At 35.5% G+C, this 24,735-nt stretch overlaps 1 protein-coding gene across 1 annotated transcript in view; it reads left to right on the top strand.

Annotated features, from left to right (window-relative positions):
• The window catches only part of TAPT1 (transmembrane anterior posterior transformation 1), a 43,750-nt gene that overhangs the window by 13,208 nt on the left and 5,807 nt on the right, over positions 1-24,735 (top strand). The window contains exons 4-12 of the mRNA XM_009710284.1: positions 4,083-4,245; positions 8,159-8,294; positions 9,172-9,269; positions 9,422-9,491; positions 17,561-17,641; positions 18,547-18,656; positions 20,250-20,309; positions 21,707-21,775; positions 23,287-23,363. Of these exons, the coding sequence (XP_009708586.1) occupies positions 4,083-4,245; positions 8,159-8,294; positions 9,172-9,269; positions 9,422-9,491; positions 17,561-17,641; positions 18,547-18,656; positions 20,250-20,309; positions 21,707-21,775; positions 23,287-23,363 (864 nt within the window). The remainder of the gene's footprint in view (positions 1-4,082; positions 4,246-8,158; positions 8,295-9,171; positions 9,270-9,421; positions 9,492-17,560; positions 17,642-18,546; positions 18,657-20,249; positions 20,310-21,706; positions 21,776-23,286; positions 23,364-24,735) is intronic.

Below are 24,735 nucleotides of genomic sequence, written 5' to 3'. Positions count from 1 at the left end.
CTTTCCCTAGGTATTCTGTCACGCTTCATGCACAACTGTAAAAATAGGGTGTCTGTTGAAATGAGCTAAGCTGTTTCAACTTCTTGTATCTCTGTTCAGTGGTTTCTAGATTGTATAGTAGCTCAGTATTGCCTAGTTCTTACCTCTTGGTTCCCTACTTTCAAATGAGATATTGAAAGCACTATCAGCACTATGCTATGTTTTTCTTGTTTGTTTCTTGACCTTTGTATAGTTGTCATAGCTTGGCCGATACTGGCTTTTTTCTTTGAGTTTTTTTGAGATTCTGTAGTACTCATGGTGCAGATGAATACAGCATTATGAATTTGTATGTGATATTAATCATGAGGTCTCATTACTTAGAGCTCAAGATTGTTGCCGTGTTGGCACTGAGTAGTTACTGGAGACAGTAGGTAGAAACATATATTGAGAAAAATGAATGCAGAAAATGTAATGTGTGTAATGGGTGGGCGAAGGCATAAAATCACATCAGCCTGTGTGTGTTTATATGTATTAAACAATTTAACGTGAAGGATAGGAATGATTTGTGACAAATACAGATTGAACCAATGTAAGCCTGATCATGTACTAAAACTGCAATGTTCAGTTCTCAGTGAACACTGGCTACATCATTTCAGAACTGCAGGCTTTGCAATTAGTTCTATTTGCCAAAAGGTGACAAATCATTAGACTTAATCCATTTACTTGATTTCCTTGTCTTTGTAGGAAATTATTATCCCTATCCCATGTTATATTCAGAGCCACACCTCAAAATCCTTTTGTAAATGTTACTAGCCAGAGCGGAAAAGAATTCTGCTGTAATAAAAGTGCTTTTGTGGATTTATGCAGTAGTCATGATTAATCTCTCTCAATTGGAAATATGTTAGTTGTAGACCATAGATTACTTGCCTAGTCAATATGAAGGGGTCTTTCTTAGTGTACAATGAAAGAATAGTGGAATATATCTTAAATGCCAGAATCATCTTACTCTTTTTACTTTCTAGAAAGCAATTTTCTGTACTCAGCCTTTGCAATAATCCCTTGAACTGACTGGGGGTTAGACAGACTGACAGCTCTTCTGTCATCAAACTGAGTAGATTGAAACTATGGGGATATTGCTGTGACTTCTTTTAAAGATGTTTCAAAGAAGTTGTCACAGCATTACTGTTGGTTCTACTTCTCATATGGATGAGAAGCATGAGAAGTTCTTGCACAACTTTGAATAGAGCATTAGTAGAGTGTATTTTTAGTTAAAACATCACCAAAAAAAAGGGGTGGTTACTGCAGTTTTTTCTAGATACATAGACTACTGAGAAACTAAATCCAAGTCATTTTGAGAGGTAAAATTCTCTAAAAACATTATTTGAATGTAGTGTATTCTACAAAAGCTTAATTCCTCTAAGGCAATCAAGTGTAGTTGATTTGACCCTTTTGGGCAGCCTTTGAATTGAATCGTAGTGGTAGTCAGTTTGTTCTGTACACACTCTCAAAATATCTTCATCTTTCCAGTGTATAGGATGCTGTGTGCAAGTCTGGATGCACCTTCATATGTCATTATTCTCCTGAGTTAGTTTTCAGAGTTGAGACCACCTTTAGAAGAGCAATTGTGCTCTTGATTGTGTGCAGTCTGTTCTTAGAGTTTGTATTCCCCTGTGATGGTTGCCAGAAGAGTGATAGGCTTAATGGTACAGAATAACTGTGACTTGTGACTATTTGTAAGCCAGGAAACCTTTAACATGTTAATTTTCAGTCTGTATTGATTTGTGGATATCAAAGCGTTTTCCTGTGAGAATCTTTCTGAGCTGCTTCAGAAACTTCATAAATAGGTTCTGCCTACTAGTACATTTCAACAAGAGGCCATCCCATCGTAAAAATTGCCAGACTTTTAAAACGTAGACTTTTGAAGTGGGTGTCTCTTTTGCTAGTCAGGTTTTCTCTACCAGGTACTCACTAATTCTCTGATCATAAGGTAGGTATTGGCTGGAAGAATGAAGATGCCAATTTTCTGAGTAACAAATTCTGATTCTCTTTTTCAAATGTTAAGACCTGGCATTACTGTTGTGGAATAATAATGCCTTTGCCACTTTATCCCAATCTGTATTGTGGACTATGAGTGTTGGCTGGGGGACTTGTGCTGAAATGACTCTGAGTATGCTTCCAAAATTAAAGTAGGTTGGAGAAAAAGGAACATGCTGTGTTACTCAGCATATCAGTGGTAATCCTAATCATGGGCTTACTTAAATCCTGTAAACATTTCAATATATGCTAATGTATTTAAATAAGTATAATCATTTAAGTCAGATGTGGTTAAATAGGGCAACAAACTTTCAAAATGTAATTTTGCAGGTTGGAGAGGGTGCTTTCATTTTGTGTGTCATGCAAGGACATAGTTATAGGTTGTTTAAGCAGTAGGCAAGTACTGGATGTGCTGGAAAAGGGACACTCAGTTTTCTTTAAGTTTTTAAATCCGTGTTTTCAGTTAAAACTCAGTTTGGAGGTGGGAAGGAAGAAAATTCATTGAGGCTTTTTATCAAGGACTTAGTCTGAAATAAAATGTGATGTGGTTACTGTTACTGGATGACTTCTGAGAGCAAGAAAATGTCTCTTAGGGTGAGAAAGCCACTGTAAGCAGTTCTGGTGTGCTGGACCAGGTTAAATTCTGTTATTCAGAATATAATCAATTTTAATACAGATTATGCAGTGAAAAGTATATAATAAAAGAAGCAGTTACTCTCTGTTTGAAGTATACTACTGGAAATCTGAGAGTTCTGGAAACTTTCTCGCTTACACTCCTAGAATGAGCATGATCTGTTTGCCCATTGTAAAATGACACTGTGTGGTTTCGTGAGTGTTACAATGCTTGAATGCTATCTTCAGGGCTTTTTTATTTCAAATGGAGAGACAACAAAGAAACCCGAAGTTTAACATGCTAGCTCTGATGTTGTATTTAAATAGAATGAGTCAGGTAGCTGGGATTTTTGACTTGTCTGCAGGGTCTGTAGAATGTCTTAACTCCCAGAAGTCATAAGTAACTGCTTGGATGTTTTTTTTAAAAAGCATGAATTTTTATCATCTTACTCTAAGTTTTTTCTAAACATGTTATCAGTTTATGGGAGCATTGTCTAATCTCTGGGTAACCTAATGATTTAAGAATACAGAAAAAGAAAATTCTTAATTTGCATTCTGCTATTTGGTTCTGACTTGTGAAACGTTAACTTCTGCAAAAGCCTTTTAGTGTGTGTTAAAAATAAATATGTGTAATAGACACATGATTTCAATTTTTTGATATTTAATTATCAAATAATCTTTTTATTTAATTTGAAGGCTTTTTAAATGCTTTGCATCCTATTAATACTAAACTAAGTAAATAGACAAGCAAATACTGCTTTGCAATTTCATTATGCTTATGGCTACTATTGTGGCAATTGAGGTAAAGCTATTTTCTTCCTGTAGTTTTAGTTTATAGGATGAAATTATGTAATGATTCATTTAGTCTTTTGGATTACTTGTGGAACTATAGATAGAAAACTTCTGCATTGGTTCAAGGTAACCCTCAAGCTGTGATGTCGAATTGTTTGCATTTACTGCTGCAGAGCTTAGAGCTAAAAGGAGGTACAAAATTGCATTTAGAACCTGTTCCTCAGCATCTGGTTCATTATGCTGAAATTGAAGATGACTGCTTCATTTCTTCTTCTTTTGGTTGTAGCAAATACAATTTCTGTAACTGAGAAAGTCAAAATGGTAAGTAGAATTGGCTGAAAGAGGGAAGGTAAATTAAAAACCAAAGGGCATGCATGCGGAAGGTTCTTAACGAATGGGAGCTCTTACCCAACAAATGCAGTATTTGAACTAAATGGATGTGGCAGATAAGAATGTGATCCTGTTCAGGAGTGTGATCTGTAAATGTGTATCAAGGTCATGGTGTTCCTTTCCCCGCCCTTGACTCTGACACATAAGGGGCAGTAATAAACTATATTAAAAGATAACCTTGGTTGACAGCTGCTGTAAACTCCTATTGACTTGGTAACATTTGTATTTCATGGGTATATGACGTTTAGTGGACCTTTTTGCCGTTTGTATTTCAGTGATAGACGTTTGCTACAACCTGCTCAGGTATGTGACATTCTCAAAGGAGTTATATTGGTCATCTGCTACTTCATGATGCACTATGTTGACTACTCTATGATGTATCATCTGATAAGAGGGCAGTCTGTCATAAAGCTCTACATCATCTATAACATGCTTGAGGTAAGAACGTTGGCATCAGAATATCAAGCATGCTTTTTTCAGACTATGTAAAATGTTGTATTACAGTATTTGTGCTTAGAATATGGCGGATCTCGTACTCTCACAAATGTGCACACACCCATGATAATAAGCCTAGCTGCAGAGAAACAGACAAGTTCATGAAAAATAAGTTTTGTAGAAACTGTTTCATATTGCCTACTTCCTGGAGCTTATTATTCAGTGTAGTTGAATGAAAATTGAGAACTGGAAATGGAAGAAGAAATATTTTAAACTGAAATGCAAGAAGTGGAATGAATGAGGTTTTGAACTCATTGAGAAAAGTAGAAACTATTCATTTCAAACAGTGGTAAGATCTTGAGAGAGAGCAGAGAAGGAAGATGGTAGAAGACATGGAATTTGGTTTTTAATTCTTTATTATGGAAGTGTAGCTTTCATTGTATGCAAGGACACATGTTACTGCTTAATCTTTCTCAGTCCTGGCTAGCAGACAAAAGCCTAAGTACATAAACAGTAAGTTGGATAAATATAGTGAAACAAGCAAAGGAAATTCTGTTTTGGGATGTAAGATAAAGAGAAATTCGGGGGGGGGGGGCGGGGCGGAATTGTTTCTATTTTGTTGTTAATGTAAAGCATGAGATCTTTAATTGCGGTTCTATGATCGGTGATTCACAGAGTAAATAACCTTTTCATAGCTACAATCATATCTCCATCCTGCAAATACAGGACATATTAGCAATACAACCTCTTAAAACGACTCAATCAGAGCTTTGTAAACAAGAGTTTCTCTACTAGGATTCTGGGATCTCTGAATAACATACTAATCCTTGTTTGAACACCTGTTGTACCTTTGTTTGAAGACTGCTAAAACGAGGCTACACTTCGTGCAAAATCCGAATATTTTGTCTAAAGACCTTTGTTCTTTCCTCATAAAAATATGAAAATACTGCATAAGGAGCATACTTCATTATCCTTAGTGAAATAAATATCATATGAGCCACCTCAATTGTTTAATCATAGGGTTTTGTTTCCTTTGATTTTAGATTTGCTGAAAAACATGTACAAGTACCAAATTGACACTGAGTTATTACATGGATTTTAGTTGTGTTGGGAAATATTCATCCATATATAGTTCCATAATCTGTGAGAGATTATCACTTACTAAATAAATCCATGTGCTCAAAATATAATAATTTCTCATTATTTCAAGACTACTTCAAGTCACTTCTCTTAAAGCTGAGAAAGTACAGTACTATGTGCTTACCACGTAATTTGAAGAGAGACTGCAGTGTTTGCTGTGCATTGGAATCCATGTGCCATTCCATTTTGAATGTAGAGGAGAGGAGTTGAGTTTCTTTGCTATGTTTGGCAGAACCAAAAGTGTGTGTCTCAATTAGATGCTGCCTGAGTTTTGTGGTTTGGTGGTGTGTGTGTGTGGTGTTGCTTTTTTGTGTTTTGTTTTGTTTTTGTTTTTTTTTTTAGGAAAGGGCGGAGTCTGTTACCACTCATAGGTATTAGAAAAATTACATTAGATTTTGAAATTGGAAATGGTATTTAATTTCCATGGTGTCTCATGAAACCCAACATGTCAAGCAGAGGGCCTGTTTTTTAAGGGGCTTTTTTACTGTGGTAGGTTGCAGCCACAGTATTGGCAAAAATGTCGTCAATGCCACTGAAAGACTTGGTTGATGGTTGGCTTTCAACAGTTTGAATATTGGCTTGCTTAGACTACTTTGGTGAATTTTGTTGTAAGTCTTTGCTGCTAATACAAGCAATGCTTTTTAAGGAACTGTTAAATATGCTTTTTTTTGAGTAATAAACTTTTCATGTTCACAAGTTTTCAAAATAGGAAGATCTTTTTAATTTAGTTAAATCACTGAGCAACGGAGATGTTTACAATGTCCTAATGTTTTCGGCTGTTCACAAGGGCAGGAAATACTGTCCTGGACAGATATGAGGAATGCAAAATCTTCAAATTATGTGCTGAATGCTCCAGATAGACAGCCTAAGGGGAGCATTCAGCACATTTGGCTTAAATGACACTTTTCTTTTTTAGATTCAGACCCACCGGCTCCTGCTCCTTGTGAAGCCCCAGTGTGCGTTATGCTGGTGACAGCACTCACCATGGATTTCTGCTGGAGCCTGGAGCCGGCATGTAGGGTTTAGGTAAGTCATTTTTGGAAAAGCAAGCAACAATATTGTGTGGTGGGTTTTAATATTTTCTATCCTGTCAGCTAAGAAACAAGGATGGCTTAAATAAAAAGGAAAGCAAAACCAGCATTTTATCTATTAAAACCCTCACAATATTGTGAACAAAAACTTACCAAACTCTAAGCATTCTGTAGTTGGCATTACTACATCAGGTATAATTACTCAATGGGTCATCACAATGAGCAGGAACCAAATAATGCAGAGCACCTTAATTTACAAAATTTAAAAGCCGAAAACAGTACCACTGTAAATATCTCTTAAACTGATGGGGTTTTGAACTTCAGAATTATGATAATTCATCAGCTCATGGTTTTGTTCAGTTGATTTCATAGGTGATGCTTAAAAAGTAGTAGTACAGTTTAAGAGTACGGTTGAGACGTCCAGTAAAAATTTGTTTTAATTCAGTGTTCGTATTTTAGGAAACTTCAATAAATGTTGGCTTGAATAGCTTTAAGTATATCACTTCCCTCCCTTCAGTACCTTTACCTTTAGAACTCTTAATTAAAGTCAGGAAATGATCCCAGATCTTAGGTTTATTTATTTTATCCCAAGAACTTATTTTCTAGTTAATAGGTATGGTTCAGTATTTGCAGGTACATCATGTACCTAGTTCTATATTGCTACATGTTGTTTTAACATATCCAAAATTGTTGTCTTACAGAAAGACAGTAAGAGGAAATACCAGTTGTCTTTATTAAGTAGAGATAATCAGTTTTTCATATTTAACTATTTCCATTTGGTTGAGTTACCAAGCAATGAAAGATACCTCTTTTTTTTGTTTTCAGCCACACATGTGCCTTGTGATACCAAATTTAATTTGTGAAGTGCTATTTCTGTTGTCCTGTGAATCTTAAAATTACTGAACTGTAGTGTATAGGAAGGAAAAAAAGTCTTTCCTTGTAATCTTCAGTTTTACATGCTTGCTGATGATGAAGTGTTGAGAACTGGTAGAGCTCCATGTGAACTTTCTCACTGTGGTATTGAATTACAAGCTCAAGTTGCTGTCCATGTTTTTCATATCTTTAGAATTACTGCTACGTTGTTTTCCTATTTGTGCATGTATTCTTTGGGTTACACTTCAGATTCTAGTAGTTTTTTCAAACTAATTTTCCGTTCTCAGCAGAATTTCTTGTCCCTCTTGATCACTTGCTTTTGTGTTATAGTGCTTTTAATTTTGAATTCTGCTTTATGCAGAGATTTGTATTGAGTATATACTTTGTTCCAAGATGTAAGGAAACAGTACAGCCAAATCTAATTTCAGTCCTTTTTGTACCTGTAAGCTGATATTGTTCTCTAGCACACATTTGAAATTCACTTTTCAGTATTTTTTTCCTTATTAAACTCAGAGGGATGGGGAAAAAACATTTAGGATAGTTTGGTGCAACATACGTATTGCTTTGTCAAAGACTGAAGTTTGAACTGTACTTGTATGTCTTCCAAGGAAGCATCTAAGATAACACTCCATGGCTATACATTGTAAATATTGTTGAAAAGGGGGTAGTAAATTTGAGAAGGAAAGTAAACTGCTGAGTATACAAAAGGAACAATAGCACTATGAAATCCAGAGTGGAAATGGAATGAACAGGAGATGGGAAGTGATAAATATGTGACACCTTTTTTTAGTTTGAGCTAAAATACAGTGGTGTATTCAAGTGTCGGAGAGAAAAATACTGCTTTAAGGCAATAAAAAGTTGTTCTTGTTTAGGTGGCTGATCGTCTGTTTTCTTCATTTGGACAAGATATTTTGGATGCGCTTTATTGGACAGCTACAGAACCTAAGGAAAGAAAAAGAGCTCACATAGGTGTGATTCCTCACTTCTTCATGGCAGTGCTGTATGTCTGTATCCTTTTTCTTCAATAAATTGCAAAATTTTCTATTTTAAATTACACGGTAATTGCTCTGTATCATTTTATTTAAATACATTTGAAAAATTGATAGTATTTCTAAATCAGTGTACCTTTACCTTCAAAGTAAGATTGTCAGTACTACAGGTTTTTAAAATGAATGAAAAAAACCTGTTTAACCTGCTTTAAAAAAAAAAAAACTTTCATAATGGTATACCACTGCAGTAGTAGACAGCTTTTTTAATACCTAATGTGTAGTAATTTGAAAAACAGTAATTGGATAGTTCATGGAAACTTTGATTTCTGATTTCTATTTGAGTATTTTGGGTCACAGGGTCTTGAAGACAGAGGGATTTTGTTATTTAGTGGAGTGTTACAAATGCTTAGCTTGGAAACATTTTCTTGAATTGAATGGATAAACTCATGCATATTCAGGATGAAAATGAGTTTAGTATGAAGTAACTTTACAGTGAACTGATGAAAATGCTTGTAAAGAGATAGGTAGTCCAATAGATGTGTTGATGAATTTAGAATTCTTGTACTTTCCCCTGTTTTCTCTGAAATCTTCAGGCTAATTCTGAATCTTTATCTCAGGTTTTTTTTTTCCTTCAGGTTGTATTGCTGTTTCTCCTGAGTAATGTCATTCAGCTCTTTTAGAACAAGGAAAAATGAAACTAATTATTACATGCTACAAAGCACTGTGGGTACATTACATAGGTTTAAGTACAGTCTTGCTGTAAATCTAGTTGACAGGGAGATAGAAATTTTTGTTAAACTTTGGAAACAAAATAGGAGATTTGAGTTTTCGTGCTGTTCAGTACTGTGGTGCAGAAAAATTGTTTCCAAATATGCTTCCTTAACCCTGCTATCTAGTCCTGCATGCTATTCTTATAATGGTTCAAGCAACAACCCTTAATGTGGCCTTCAACTCACACAATAAATCACTGCTTACCATCATGATGTCCAATAATGTAAGTATGTAGCTTTATTATATAGCTACCCTAATTTTTTTCAGCATCCTTCATCTTTGTGTATCGTATTTTTATTTGCTTATTATTTGTCTGATTTGTTTGTATCAAGTTTTTATCAATAAAAGCTAACTAACTGTTTTTAAAAATTGCAGTTTGTTGAAATAAAAGGAAGTGTTTTCAAGAAGTTTGAGAAGAACAATCTTTTTCAAATGTCAAATAGCGGTATGTATATCTGTGCTAATCAGGAGAAAATGTGAAGTGAGATGCTGATTTTTTTAATTTATTCATTTATTTAATATTATTGTTAAAACAACTTTACCGTGGTGAATTTGAGCGTTCTGACTTGAATTCCTCATCTCCCCTGTTACTGTTTAGTTCAGAAGGACAAAACTGGGTTTTCCCTGCCAGGAACATTTGTTCTTCCTTAAATGGCTAGTTTTTATTTGAGGTGCTAGAACAACCTGTTGGCTGTGTGCTAAAGTTGTTATTAAATACAAATTTCAGATTTAAGTTAGGGTATTCAAAATATCCATGCTTCAAAGTGTCTGCAGTCTCTCATGTTTTCAAAAGGTTGACTTTGTAGTGTGCTGTGTTGACTATGATCTCAGAATGCATGTTGTTTGCCAGTTGTGAGGATGGATCTTGAAATACTTGCCCCAGCCAAAGAATGTAACGATGGAGTAGCTGGCTTATGAAGGAAATACCAGAGATGACTGTAACTTTTGACATGCAATCAAGATAATAGTAAAGGGTACTTAGGAAACACAGTAAGCTTCTGGCACTTCTTAACTGTGTTGCTGCTTAGTATGAAATTTGGAAACTCTCAGTCAGTGTGTTTCATGAGGAGAAGGTGTTACAGGTATTTGATGGAGGTTCTTTCTAATACTGATACCAGCTATCTGAAATACCTGTTGAATTCTTGGTTTCAAAACTAATAGAAGAGATTGCACTTCAAGGTTGTATTGGAGCTTCTTTGCTTGTAATGTTTTCTGAATTTTGAACACATTTGTTTCTGTTGTGCATATGACTTTTTGGTCAAAGCTATTTATACAGATAAGCAAACAAAATAGGATATGTTTTTTTTTCATTCTAGCTCCTAGTTTTTTAAACCAGAGAACTCAAATGTTCAAGAGGTTAAGAAAAATAATGTAGCTGCTTATTTAAAAACAGATAAATGAGAACTTTTTTTTTTAATCAAGAGTTAGACTTTCAACAGGCTTACTTCAGGTTTGGAATTTGGCTATTGATGTGATTTTTGTCTAATTCATCTGCAAACTGCAATGATACTACATGCAAATGTTAAATGGCAATTGTTTTGCGATGCTTTGGATGAAAGACTATTTACATAAAATCTTAAATCACATAACAGAAAAATTAGCACTAAATTTTAATCTACCTCATAGAAATCCTTAAAAAAAAAAAATCTTTCCAGGTGGGTTGATAAGGTATTTTTCTGTGCTGATAGGATGTATTTTTGGTTCCAAGATTTAAATACTTACATTTTTAAAACTAAATTTATTTAACTTCACAGTGAGAACATCTGAAAGTGATGTTTACTAAAATATTGACAGAAAACATAGATGAGTTTTCTTAAATTTTCTCTCATTAATCTCAATACTTGCAGAAAATAGTTACAAGTATGCACCTAGCTCTCCCGCTGAAAGGCGAGGCCTCTTTCTTGACTTAAATGTTGAAATAAATGAGGGACTGCTATTAGAAATGGCTAGTAATTTCCTCCATAAAAAGCACCTGCAATAATGTGCTACAAGAAATGTGTATCAATATTTTCTTACTAGACATTATTATTGAAGACCCATAATAGTAATAACAGGTCTTCCTTTATCATTTGGTGGAAAAAGTGATGCCATTCATTATGCCATATGAGGATGGAAGCAAGTGAGCAAGTACATAGAAGAGTGCACAAAACAAGCTAAATTATTCCCTTCAAACAGTGAACTTTTCCTGAAACACTTCTCAGTATCGTTATAAATAGCAGTGTTTTTCTTCTTATAGATAAGTAACGTAGACAGGTTTTTAGGAGAGATTTTCACCTCTTTTGAACTTGAACAGATTTACTGCATCACAGCTTCAGTAAGGGTGGATCGTTATTGCTTCAGTTCACATATTCTGTAACTTTGTTACCCTTTAAAGGTTTTGTTTCCTGCAGCTGAAATGGTAGTGCATTTTGCGTTGACATGCTACGCCAATGCTATATCCTGACCCTGGAACTGAGGCTAGTCTGGTTCTGTGGACTGAGCTTCCAGATAGCCTTTGGAGTGTCTTGTGCGTCCCAGAACATGATATGCTTAAACTGCATGCCTGAACTGAACTAAACTGCTAAAATAAAGCACTAAATATAGGTTCCCCCATATATTTCCCACCTTTCTCAATTTCTTCCAGCTGTTTTCTCAGCTCTGCTGTCTCTACTGTAGGGCAGTAATGGCAAGAGTAGCTGATTAAGCTTAGATAGACTGAATGGATGCCCCTTGCCCCACCTTTTCTGGGGCTCTGCTCAAAATATTAGCATTGTCCCAAACGTGGTTTAAATTCAGTGAAAAGGTACTGATTAGTACACAGAAGCTAAATATACTAATTTCTGGGGGTGGTGGTGGGAAATAAAGTCAATCTCATAGAGGCATCTGAGGAGCGTGTCATGAATAGGTGAAACTCCCTTCTTATTTAGCATGTTAATCAAAAGAAAAATATGAACTAGCAGAAAAGTAAGATATCAATGACCTCAAGAGTAGACATTATGATAAGAGAAGTTGCTACAAATAGAATTCAAAAGAAAATAATCTTGCGAATGGAAGTGTGAAAACAGAAATGAACTGTTTCGGTTGTACTTTCTAAGATGTGCTATATCATACATTGAAATACCTTGCAGAGCTCTGCATGGTATTGAAGGCACTGTGTAGTAAGACACCAGCATATGAAGTGCCACCAAGCTACCAGTTTAGATCTGGAAGTTGTGAAATTGTTTTCACTTGGCATTGTGCTCAGCACTGGCTTGTGGATAGCAAACTGATGTGTGGCTGTACTATTTTTCCTAGTATTTCCAGTTCTGGACTTAGTGTCAGTGGAGTCAGTGGTCCTGCTCACCTTTGTATGGCCGTTTAAAATTTTGCTGTAACAACTAATTAATTAAACCTTCAGGACTAAAAGAGGTTGGAATCGTCTACATAAAGAACAATTTAACAAAGCATGAGATATACATTGGTTACACAGTTATCTAATCTGATTTGTCTGTTGCAGGAAAACTGCTTTCGCGTTGTCACCCTGACTTTTACTAAGAAATTTATGTACACCTAGGCAATCTAAACACTGGAAAATACTTCTCTACAGAAGACATAAAACCTTATATTTGTTGTAGCAGGAGGAAATATTCCCCTAAATTTAAATAGTATATTCTCTTTTTGAAATAGATATCTGTAAGCTAGTTTTGTAGGGTTCAGGATTAGTGAAGGAGGAGACCAAAATTATAAAGAGAAGCTCTTTGGTCATTGTTGAAAGCTCAGTGTGCTGCCTTCCTTTATGCTTTTAAATATCTTATTTCAAGCTGTGCTCTAAACTAAATTTTTCACAAAACACAATTGTGCCTCATATGAAGAAGCATCTTAGGTGCAGTGCATTAGGTTATTTGCTTCACTTGGCTGTTTGGTCAGATTATTCCTTGTTTTTTTTAAATCTCTCAAAAATGTACATATTTATTCTGAAGCTTTAGGAACTGCAGGAGTTTTTCTTTATAATTTCTTACTTTTTTTTTTTCCCCTTAATTCTCTTCTTTCTGCTTTGTTCCCAATTTATCAGTCTCTTTGGCTTTGATCAAAATATTGAACAGCTTTTACTTTTACGTTTTGGTCTCTGGAATTCAAACTGCTTTCTCATGTGGCTTTAGTTTTTTTAATACCGTTATTCTAATCTAGTTGTTCATTTTAAGGATGAGGGATTTAGGGGCAGGAGTACATTTAAGATAGATCGATGCTTCCTTGGTGATTCCTTGTTCAGTCTTTGATCCTTTCTTGTGCTCTGGTCACTTGTTAAGAGGTAGTTGTCACTAGAGCTGCGTAGGACTTCCTGAGATGTAAACAAAAGATCTCGTTTCACTTCTTGCACGCTATGATTGATGAACAGCTTTTGATCTAAACATATGAACAGTGGGATTAACATGATTGAAATTATTTTTTCCTTCCTGATTAAGGAGTCCTGCATGATACGTCAGGGAATCTGGAAGGAAATAACTAGGTGTTCTAAGGACTATTTTCTATCCAGGTGTGTAGAAGTGCCTCTTCTGGATCCCTGTTCCTGGGAACTCACTACCCTCCTTGTTAGTTACCACTGCAAAGTACCTAAGTTCTTCAGAGTTCAAGTCCTTCCTGAATGAGTTCAATAATCAATTGTTTGGGATGTTGACTAATTAATTACACTTGTCCATGCTAGATGCAGTGCTCTCCTAGGAACATACTTTATTTCCAATCACATCAATTTCTGTAGTGCTTTACATGTTTTTTAAAAGTGATGATCCCCTCCTACACGTTGGCAATTACACTTCATGTCTCTGTTACTATCAGTCTGTTAAACAGAATGTCTCCATTTTCCAGAAGGATTTATGGAAGGGGCAGAGTGTGTTATTAATATGGGTGTAGAGTTCTATTTGAATTGGAATGGCAGGGTTGATGCAAGTGGGGTTAAAATATTTAAAATCTGATTTGGCTATGTGCAATTCTTTTGGGGGCTTTTACTTCAGAGAACCTATAGAAAAAAAGTACTTTTTTTCCTCTTGCATATATGGCAGTATGCACATTACTGACTTTGAAATGAATGTTTAGCACCTCTACTCATATGACAACCCTAATAGGCACACATGACTTATCTTCATGGAAAGAGGTATATTGTGGTTAGATTTTGACACATGACCACTGAATTCTGATGTACTAAATTTTGGAATGTCTGATTCTTCTTTTCCCTTTTCAATATAGTGAAATACATATTTTAAAGGAAACTGGAAAGATTTAATCGTATGTAGTCATTTGCACCACCAGTGGATGCATGGAAGCGCAAACAAATTCAGTGTCATCTTTCAAAATAGTCTGTATGGGGAGTATATAGGATGATGTATGGCCAGGCTTCAGGGCCAGCCCTATTAAGAGTGGAGCTTAAGCACAGTATTAGAATGCGGTCCTTGCATGGTATGTGCTGGCAAGAGACCAGTCAGGGGGATAAGTATATCTGAATTAGTGGTAGATGTTCATTCTTCAGCACTTCAGAGCATAAAGAGTGAGAAAGTAAACTTCTTAATCATGTGCTTGTGGAGGTAGCTGAAGCCCGTTTAAAGTGTCCTCAGCCTGTTGTTTTGGCTGTCATTTAACCCTGACTTATAATGGAAAGGGTTATGAAAGCTATACTGTATTCTAACTGAAAACCAGTTTGTGATATGCTTATCACCAACACTTTGTGGGATGTGTTCAAAACTGAGTTGAAATAGCTTGTATCAATGTTATTAAGGATTATCATAATGGAGAATGAAGAACAGAGATCCCTTTTTCTTCCCACTTTATTCTTCGTCATGCTAAAGCAGAATAGAGACATTTCCTTTTGCTAGTACCTGCGCTGTCTATAACTGAACAGTAACACTGCTGGCTTGTTACTGTTTCACCGGATTCACAAATACAGTAATTTACTTTCCCTTTGTTCTTCTTTAAGAGCATGATGTCCGTTAAGTGTGAATCCAGGGATGTAGCCTCACTTGTTCTATAGTTTACCACATCATCTAAGAAGTGGCAATACATGGTACAGGAAATTCCCCTCCTCTGTTTTTAAAAAAATAAATAAATAAATAAACATGTACATATACAACATCAAGTAAGTTCATAATAAATGGTGAAACGTTATTGATGCATATTTTGTATTCTGAAATTTTAATTGGGATTTAGGACCAATTATCACTGGTTATTTTGGATATCCTGAAGCCTTTTTTGCCCTTGTGCATGAGTGTAAGAAATGACGCTAATATCTGAATAATTTGGGTTTATTGTTGAAGCTGCTGTAAAATGCCCTTTCTCTCTTGTTTGCGTCTCTGACAGTCGGTTGATGAGAAGGAAGAGGATGAAGAAGAGCAGCCGCACTCGTTCCTCTCACTCTGAGCAGCCTGGAACAGCTGTGGCAGCAGAGATAACAGATTAGAAGGGAGACCAGTGAGAACAGGAAAAATAAGCAGAGGGGAAAAATAGGTGTCAGCTTGTCATCCAGTCCCAGAAATTAATGGGGGGAAAATATTTATTATTACAGCATAAGAAGAAATTTAAGGCCAAAGATGTCCCTTCTCAATTTAATCCTGTTGACTGGTGAGCTAACATATACTGAGCAGGTAATAAATGTCTGAAGGATTGGCTTGAGACATCCTTTAAAGTTTAGGCCTGAATTAAGGTCCTTACTTCCCACTTGAGAATTTCTATCAGTACAGGCCTCCCTGGGATCTGAAGCGCTGAAGATGGAATCTGTGTGTTGTCTTATGCATTACTGATCAATGATGAGTCATGGCAGTGTGGAAGTATGCAATGTGGGAAATATAAGATGAAACCTTTCTGAGATTTTTTGGGCAAAAGTATGAAAACTCAGTGATTATTTTCAAGTTGCTAATGGGTGTAATAGAGAATATAGATCAAGGAATGCTGGACTGCATATTAATCCATTGGTGACAGTGCCAAGTGATATAACTAGATTTATCAGAAAATACTGTGTTCTGGTAATTTGAGCAGTATTTTGTGAACATACTTGACTTAATGGAGTGTTACCAGCAGGAAACCAAGGAATTAGGATTAGGACTTCACCTATGTCCTGTTTTTACTGGTATTGAAATATATCTTATTGAAGGTTTTCCTTGTTTCTTCGCCCATAAGTATGCCACTTGTTCTGTTTTGGAAACTTGTGCTTCCTCTGATCCTTCTCCAGCCCATACTGAGACATGAGTTTATGTACCCCAAAATGTACCTTTTTACATGTGTGTGTGCAATCTCAGTCGTCTTGAATTCTGTGTGCTTTTCGTTCCCCTCTCCTGGAGGAGTTGTTCTTTTCTTTTTACTCCCTTCCTTCAGGCTTGCCGTTATTTTGAAACTTCTTTTTTAAAATGAGGGATATTGTTATACTAGAATAGTAACTGCAGCCATGAACACTGTCGTTGATCTGTAGTCAGAGATGATGGAAGCTGCTGACATGAAGTCAATTATTATTTTTTTTTGGCCAGCACACTACTTGTGTGTTCTTCTGAACATTTCTATTTCTTGTGTCCTAAAACCAGTAGGTAGAACCCCACAGGATATTTCAGGTGCTTAAGGAAATGAGCCCTTTGGATATGGAGATGACTTACCCACAAAGAAATTACTGTCACGGTTATTAACAGGTGTAACAAGCAATAACAGTGTCTTCACAAATTTTCATAGTAGTTCTGTCTTCGGACTTGCTAGTTTGTGGTGACATTATGGTTTAGGTTTTATGCAGTTTTTCAATAATACAATTTCAGAGAGGTTTTTTTAATATATTAAGAGATGTGATGCTTCCTGGAGCAAGCTGAATGGGTCGTTTCTGGAGATAGGGCACCAAAGTAGAAAAAAAGACCCTGCCTAGTCTGGGAGGGCAGGTCATAGGAATTGATCTCAAGTCAGACTGCTTTCGTGTTCTAGTTCTTATGGTTTTGATAACTGAGCTGATATATCCTGCTGTTACTTTTGAAGGTGGCAATGTGAAAGACTAGTTGGAACCTTCTAAATACCATGTAATAGTTGTCTTGAAACACTTCTCTCCCCGCCCCCCGCCCCGACACTGCTGGACAATGTAGCAATTTGGATATCCCTGATCTGTAGAAAATAAAATTTGCCTTGCTAAGAACTTGAAATGAGACACAGGTGTATTGCCTCCATTTTTGCACCAGGAGGTGCTGGTTCTTTTTGAATCCCATAAGAAATGCACAAACTTTTAGCAAGAAAGATGACTATTTTACTGATGTGTTAGAAAAGATGATAGGGAGCCACAACTTAAGTCCCTTCTGATTCTGATGCTGGGAACCCCGAGTTGATGCAGCATTGGACGGACCTCCATTCAGGCCACAGTGTACTGCAGAGATCCTGTCCATGGTGAGGTTCCCAGCATCCTCTCCCCTCAAATCCGATCAAATAATTTGTGGAAAAGATTGTCTAATCCAAGACTCTAATAAATGATAGAACCTCAGAATGAATAGATACCTATTTATGCAAATAAATATTTCTTTGGAGTTGACAGCTTTTCTTTTTTTTAACTAGATATAAAGGAGAGGTTCACCAATTACGTGCTGCTACTAATTGTATGTCTAAGGAATATGGAACAGTTCTCATGGAATCCAGGTGAGTAAACTAGTAGAAAAATTATACACAAAATGACAAATTCCTGTGCTATCAGCAGCTGTATCTCTTGCTTCTTTTCTCTGAAAGATAAGGGTAACCAGGACATTTCATTGAGGAATCTTAATTGAGGAATTTAAATGAGGAATCTTAATTTATCAAATGCCTTGGATTCTCATTTTTCTATTTCTGACTTTCTTGTAAGAGTGACTCTATCCTTTCTGCTTGAAGTATATGCTGTTATGCTACAAATGTACAAAGTTATGTTTCCAAGATTATCTTGAATGATTTCTTCCCAGTCCTTCACTTTCCTTGGAGTACCTTGAGGATGAAGGATCCCTTAGAGAATTTTATTTTGTGAGGCTAGTAAGGTTGAAATTTAATGGAAGATTATGTAAAAAAACTCCATTCATAATTTAATACTGATTATACTTAGGATTTCAATACCATACTGAATAAATATTGAGTAAAAATTGAATTGTATTTTATTAAAACTTTAATAATTTTGAGCCCTGATCTGTGTGGTGTGTTTTGCTTAACTGTTACCAGGCTACCTAAGTTTTACCTTAAGCATCTAAAAGAGCAGGTGCTCTGTCTATTCCTCACACGTACTGGACATCTACTATCTAGTATGTGCAAAGGTCGTCTTCCTAGTAGAGTTAAAGCTTTACAAAGTAAATGCTTTAGAACCTGATCTAATTGTGGTGTGACTGTATAATACTGGTAAGTTTCTGGAACAGCAATGGAATAAGCAAGAACTTGAACACTACATGCTGAGTGGTGATGTAAAGTTACAGATTCTTCAAGCTCTTGAGGATTTTTACACTGTTGAGCAGAAGTGTTATAATCTTTGTTTTGTATGCTGGCATCAAATTAAATGGCCTAACTTGTTTCTTTCCAACCTTCAGATCATCTTTGGGTGTTATTCCCAGATGTTTGCATGGTGGTTGCTTCAGAAATTGCAGTGGATATTGTGAAACATGCCTTTATAACGAAATTCAATGACATCACAGCAGATGTATGTATCCTGTTTGGAATGCTGAGTGCTATTTTAAGTTGTAGTTTATTTTGCTAATATTTTTTTATATTAAAATTTATTCTAGTGCATAAAATGTATAAATTGTTATTTTCATATATAGGATATCACTTGAGAAAGCTTGGTAATTTCCTGATACAATATACTCCTGAGAATCTTTATAGTGTGGAACAAACACCTCTGCTTCTAAATTAGTAGTTCCAGATCCATAAATTATGAGGACTGTTATACAACACTTTCAATAACTACAATAACTGGCAGATCATTTTGTGAAGTGATCACTAGTTAAATTGACAGAAGGTTATTTGTTTTACAGTCTAGACAGAGCTTGTACCTTTTCCTAACAGAATGGATTGTAGGTTAAAATTCAGGCTTTAGGAAAAACAGATCTTGTGAGGCTGCTGAATCTCTATTCTTGCATGTGTGTTAAAGGTGGAATCTGAAGTCAGAGATATATTTTTTCCACTGTCCCTGGAGCACTAATACTAAGTAGGTTATGTTAGTTTCCCACTCCTGAGATTTCTTAGGCCATATATATTATGCAGTCCTTCTTTTAAAGTAGTAGATGAGGTTATTTTTTGTGTATTGTGGCATGATACATTCGTCGTTTGTCTTGCACGTTGTGTGAATTCAAATGCACTTGATAAATTTGTGAAGAGGTGAGTTAGCATTTTTTCACTATTAAAACCACTTTTCAGGAAATGAGATCAGAACTTGGAAGTGTTATTTTTTTCAGCATCTCTAAAGTAACTACATTGTGCAGTGTAGAAACAAGTTTAATAGATGTACTTAATAAGCTCCCTTATGCTAGAGGCATTTATGCATGCCCTACTTTCATGTAGAGAGTGTGGAAAAGAGCAATAATGAAGTCATGATAGCCAAAAATGTAGCATGCTTCAGTGTGCTGAAACAACTGGAGGATGGGGGTCATGAGTGACAATGTTGTAAGGTTTATTTAACAAACTTTATATTTTTTTGTATGAAGTTCTAAAGATTTGTGGTTGCTAGGTCAGACTTTTTTGGAAGTTTTGAACACCTGCAGTGCAAGTTGACCTGCCGCTTACCCTTAAAATAGATGTTTTTCTGTCTTAATATGCAGAACTGTTTTAAAGATAAAGAAAAACCGCATTCATCTTCTGATACAATTTGCTTTTTTCATGGGATTGCTTCCTTAGTATATAAGTAAGCTCTCTCCTATGTTTAATTTGATCCCAGTGCTACCTTTCACATAGCTTAAAACAAATTAAGAACTGTAGGAAAAAAGTAAGCATGATTTCTCTTACTTTGTGTTTCTGATGATCCTCAAATTCAGTAAATGCTTTATAAAGTCTCATTCAGCTCTTAAAATATAGCAGTGTTGTTTGTTGTATATACATGCAAGTTACTTTATCGCAGAAATATAGGCTCATCTGTTGAAGGGTGCAATTAGACCTCAGAAAAACTGACTTTGAATCCTTCAGCCTGTGCATAAGTGTTTATAATATTTTTACAGGAGTACTTTGTTGATATATCTGTTGTTTTTATAAAGTGTGATAACAAATTAATCACATATCCGATGTGCTGGATTTTTTCCAGGTCTACAGTGAGTACAGAGCCAGTCTTGCATTTGACCTTGTTAGCAGTCGACAGAAAAATGTAAGCCTGAAAATAAAGCCATTTTCTTGTATTAACTAACATAATTGTTATGGGAGGAATATTGGAACAAATACTTAAAGAAATGCATACAGAACTTTAACATTCCTACAGCACTGAAATTCTACTCTGCTTTTTGTAATAAGAGATAACAGTGGTATTTCCTTGTGGCTTATATTCTTATTTTTATCCAGTTGTTCAGGTCAGTTTGGGCTTTATTTAATATATTGTTGAGAAGTCTCTTTGAAATACACTTATAGTCAGGGGATGGTTGTAACTTGAGATATATGGGAAGTCAGTAAGCTTAACAAGAGGTTCTTGAGATAATTTTAAATTACTGTTCTTTTTGCTTTATTTTAACTGTATTGGATCAAAATACAGTATTCATTAGGAATTTATTATTTCTTCACAGTGTACACAGATGTATAGCGATGTTTGTACCATGCATGTTACTGTTGTGGCGTGGGTATTTACAGAACACACAGACTGCTTGTGGTTTTTATGACTACTTTTTTTTTTAAGACTATTTACAGCACATCTTTCCTGGATGAGTCTCTTAACTATTAGTGAGTGCTTTGGATGAGTGCTCTAACTATTAAATGAACTTTATTATAATAATTTATGTAGTTTTCTTGGGTATGTTTAATAGCTATTGCTAGGAATGCAGTAGTTATACCTCATAAAGAAGTTAAACATCTTCAATTGCAAATAATTCATTATTAATAATTTGTTAATTAAAAAAATGGTTTATTAGTTCTGAAAACTCCATTACTGTTCCTAAGGATACTATGTGGAAAATGAGGTAGGGAAATATGGGCACTAACTTTGGCGTGACGTTTGATACTGCATGAAAGCTCTCATGCAAAGTAGTTGTGTCTTGAGAGTTCAAATGTAAACGTATTTTCAAAATTATTGTAACACTATTATCCTGAGGCTAATTATAAATGTTTGTAGAATGGTTTAAAATTGGTAGTGTGATGGATAATTGTTTTTTTATCCCTATTATGGGTTTTTCTATACAGTATTTGAGGATCAAAGTCAAATTAATGCAAAAAGGTCTCTAAGCTAGTAATAATGTACAGATGAGATATCATAGCGCATTTGGATTCAGTGTCCTAATTGCTCTCGATTTAGAGATTTGTATTATACTCCAGTTGCTCTTGATTTAGAGCACTGAAGCTAATCTTACTGGTCATGGTAGTATTACATTTTTGTCTGAGAGTACAGTTATCTGCATTTGAATTTCAAAATGTAAATAGGTACGCTTTATACCAGTACAGTGTTTCTTAGCAGAGATTGATTCTTATCTAGAGGGTGTGCCAAGCTAAAATAAGCTCATTCCTTTGCCTAAATAGTTCATTGTTCTTCCTCTTTCTTTTTTTTTTTTTTTTCTTTCCTAGGCATATACAGATTATAGTGATTCGGTTTCTAGAAGAATGGGTTTCATTCCTCTTCCATTGGCTGTTTTAGTAAGTCGTATCTTTCCCATCAGTTTTCTGTAAATAAGATCTCACTTTGAGACTATAGGCATGTGAGATAGCTGGCTCTTTTTGATGTTTTGAGGATGAAATGATCACCATAAGTAACAGAAATGATACTGCAAGGTTGAGTTATCATTCAATATAACCTATATCACATACTAATTATGACTTCATGAATGTGTTACCGTTTATCAGCTTTTCATAAAAAATTGAATATATATTCATTTTATAGAATTTATAAGCACTTGAATTGTAGCAGTGGAATTAAGCTACATCTGTGCTTATTAAACATACATTCCTTTTGGCAATTACCCTGTTCATTCATTTGGAGTAGTCAAAGCAGCTGGTTGCCAGAAGGTTAGCAGTCGTGTACTAGTTTTTTAAGGTTTTTTCATAGGAGTCCTTGTGGTTGTCCATGTAGTGCTATGCTTAATGACTAAATTTTATTTTGTATGGGGCACCGAGCTTCTGAGCTGTTGTAGAATACCTGATTATGAAATAGTTGACCTTGATACATGGACATGCTGCTATAAAATTAATCACTTCACTATTGGAATTGTGTCCACATGTTGTATGTTCTGAATTAAATATTGCAGAATGTTTTCTGCAGATAGCTGCTCTAACTTTGCCCACACACACATATAGGCAAGCAGTGGTTATCGTAATACTGGGAATGTGTCCTTGCTTTGCGAGCAAAGATGCTAACTCATAATTTTCCTGGAAGAATATAAAATATTAATTAACTTTTAAATGTAATACTCTCTGATAAGAGATGGCAAAAAGTACTATTGACAGGCTTTGCCTAGTTTTTATCAAGGATTTAAAACAAACAAAAGCCCACAAAACAACTATGATCATAATCATTACTTCTTTTATCATCTCACATCCAGTGAGAATTTGATTGAAAGGCTTTTTTGAAGTTAATTGTTTCTGATATGATATCCTGATACTATATTCTGATATGAACTAGTAGGTTTAAAACAAATTTAAGTGCTTTGCTAACTTGTAACTCTCTAACTGAAATACTGAAGTAAAACTGAGATTTCAGGATTGTTTGTTACTGAAACTTGGGATTCATATGCCCAGTCCACAAAGGAATTTTACATTCAAAATGTTAGCATAGTGCGAAATGCTGATTCTGTTTTACTGCATCAGCATCTGTTGACATTTTCCTCAAAAACTGTTGACTCAGCTTCCAGCCCTGACTTTTGGGGAGGTTTTTTCTGCTGGTTATTTTACTGGGAAGTCAGAGGTGAAAGAAACATTATCAGACTGTAGTTTAGCAAGGTTGCAACTAGGTGCTAGTATAATACTTATTCAAACCAAAATCTTGAATAGTTAGCACTACCAAGGGGAACATTAGAATAAATTTCTATTAATGTAAATGTTTCTACTTTTGTCTTGAATTCACGATTTAGACATTGTATACTGTATTAAAATACTCTTTTAATAGTTGTGTGCTGTATGTTTTAACTATTTAACTTTTATCCTTAAAACAGCTCATCAGAGTTGTAACAAGCTCCATAAAAGTACAAGGAGTCTTAGCTTATGTTTGTGTTGTGCTGTTCTACTGTGGGTAAGTAAATGGACGCAATTGAAAAGTGTTTCCCATTATTTGGTCAGATACGTGAAAAAAGCTTCTGGTGATACTTCTAGGTATAAGTGCAAACACGGTTTATGATCAGTAGAGCATAAATGTAAAACTCTTATGCTCATAAACTGAAATTGAGAGTGCAGATTGGTCCCTAAGTACTGCAACTGCATTGGGGGATTATAGCCCTCAAGAAGTAACTTCAGTAATGAAAATAACTAATGGAAAAATGATTGAAAGAATTTGACAGACAGGCACTATACTTGTGCATAGAAGGGGAAATTGAATTCTAAGGAATGAAACTTTCTGTGAAAAGAATGAAAGATTCAATATGCCAACAAAAATAAGCAGTTTAAGTGCTCTGAGCAGATCATGAATTCTTCTTTCTAGTAGTTAAATGCAAGGTTTCTTCATGTTAGGAAACTACTATATGAAAAAAAAAGAGAAATGCAACACTCACCTTTCTGGAAGAGTGAGTGTCAGTAAGTAATCTTAGTTAAAGAATATAATGTCCTATGGCAATTTGTTTTCTAAAACCAATCATTTGCAATTATCCCTTCATTACTAGATCAGTTTATACTTGTGTTATCCTTAACTTCTCACCAGTTGATGCGTACTTCTGAGATGCGTTTAGTTGTACTTTAAATCCAAGCTAGTTTGCCTGTCTTCAGGCACTTGCTGTAGACTATATGGGGATGACCAGTCTCTAAGAAAGCTGTGTACTGAACTGTGTCAGCATTTGTTGTCTCCGAGTACTGCTTGATGTTGGAGTCCTCGTAAAATTGATCATAAAGGATTAAGCGACTCAAATTGCTGCAGCACAGAGAACCTGCATACAGTATTGTGGGAGTATGTCTTCCAATGCCCTACCAAGTTGTGTTTGTAACTGAAGGCAGCAAGACTTGGGAAGCAAAAGACTTCTAGGTCTGGAGCAGTGGTTCAGCAGGTACACTGGAAGAGAGGAGGCTGCCATTTTATAATACCTTATGAAAAGAATGGGATTACTACACTTTTTTTTTATGAATAGGTAGACTCTTATCTCTAATCTGATTGTGATCTGCAAAAAAAAGTAGAACTTGGTCTAACGTGTCTAGTCCAGATCAGTGTAGAGACATATCTGTTTAGTGTCAGATAACTAGGGCTTTTGAGATATGGCATATAGGCCAAATATTAATATGTAAGCCATATTCCTCTGCACCATACTTTGATTTCTTCCCCGCTGTACCACATGTTGTGCCCATGTTCCCCCTAAAGCTAGCTCTATATAGTTGAAAGCACTAGCCCCTGATCATCACATTCAAGCCCAGCACCTTCATTCCACTCAGTGGTTTTTCCTTTTTCCCAATATACGTAATGT

This window comes from Cariama cristata, unplaced genomic scaffold, assembly GCF_000690535.1.
Source record: "Cariama cristata isolate BGI_N322 unplaced genomic scaffold, ASM69053v1 scaffold25970, whole genome shotgun sequence".
NCBI classification, from domain to species: Eukaryota; Metazoa; Chordata; class Aves; order Cariamiformes; family Cariamidae; genus Cariama; species Cariama cristata.
This window is presented reverse-complemented; position numbering and strand designations above follow the sequence as displayed.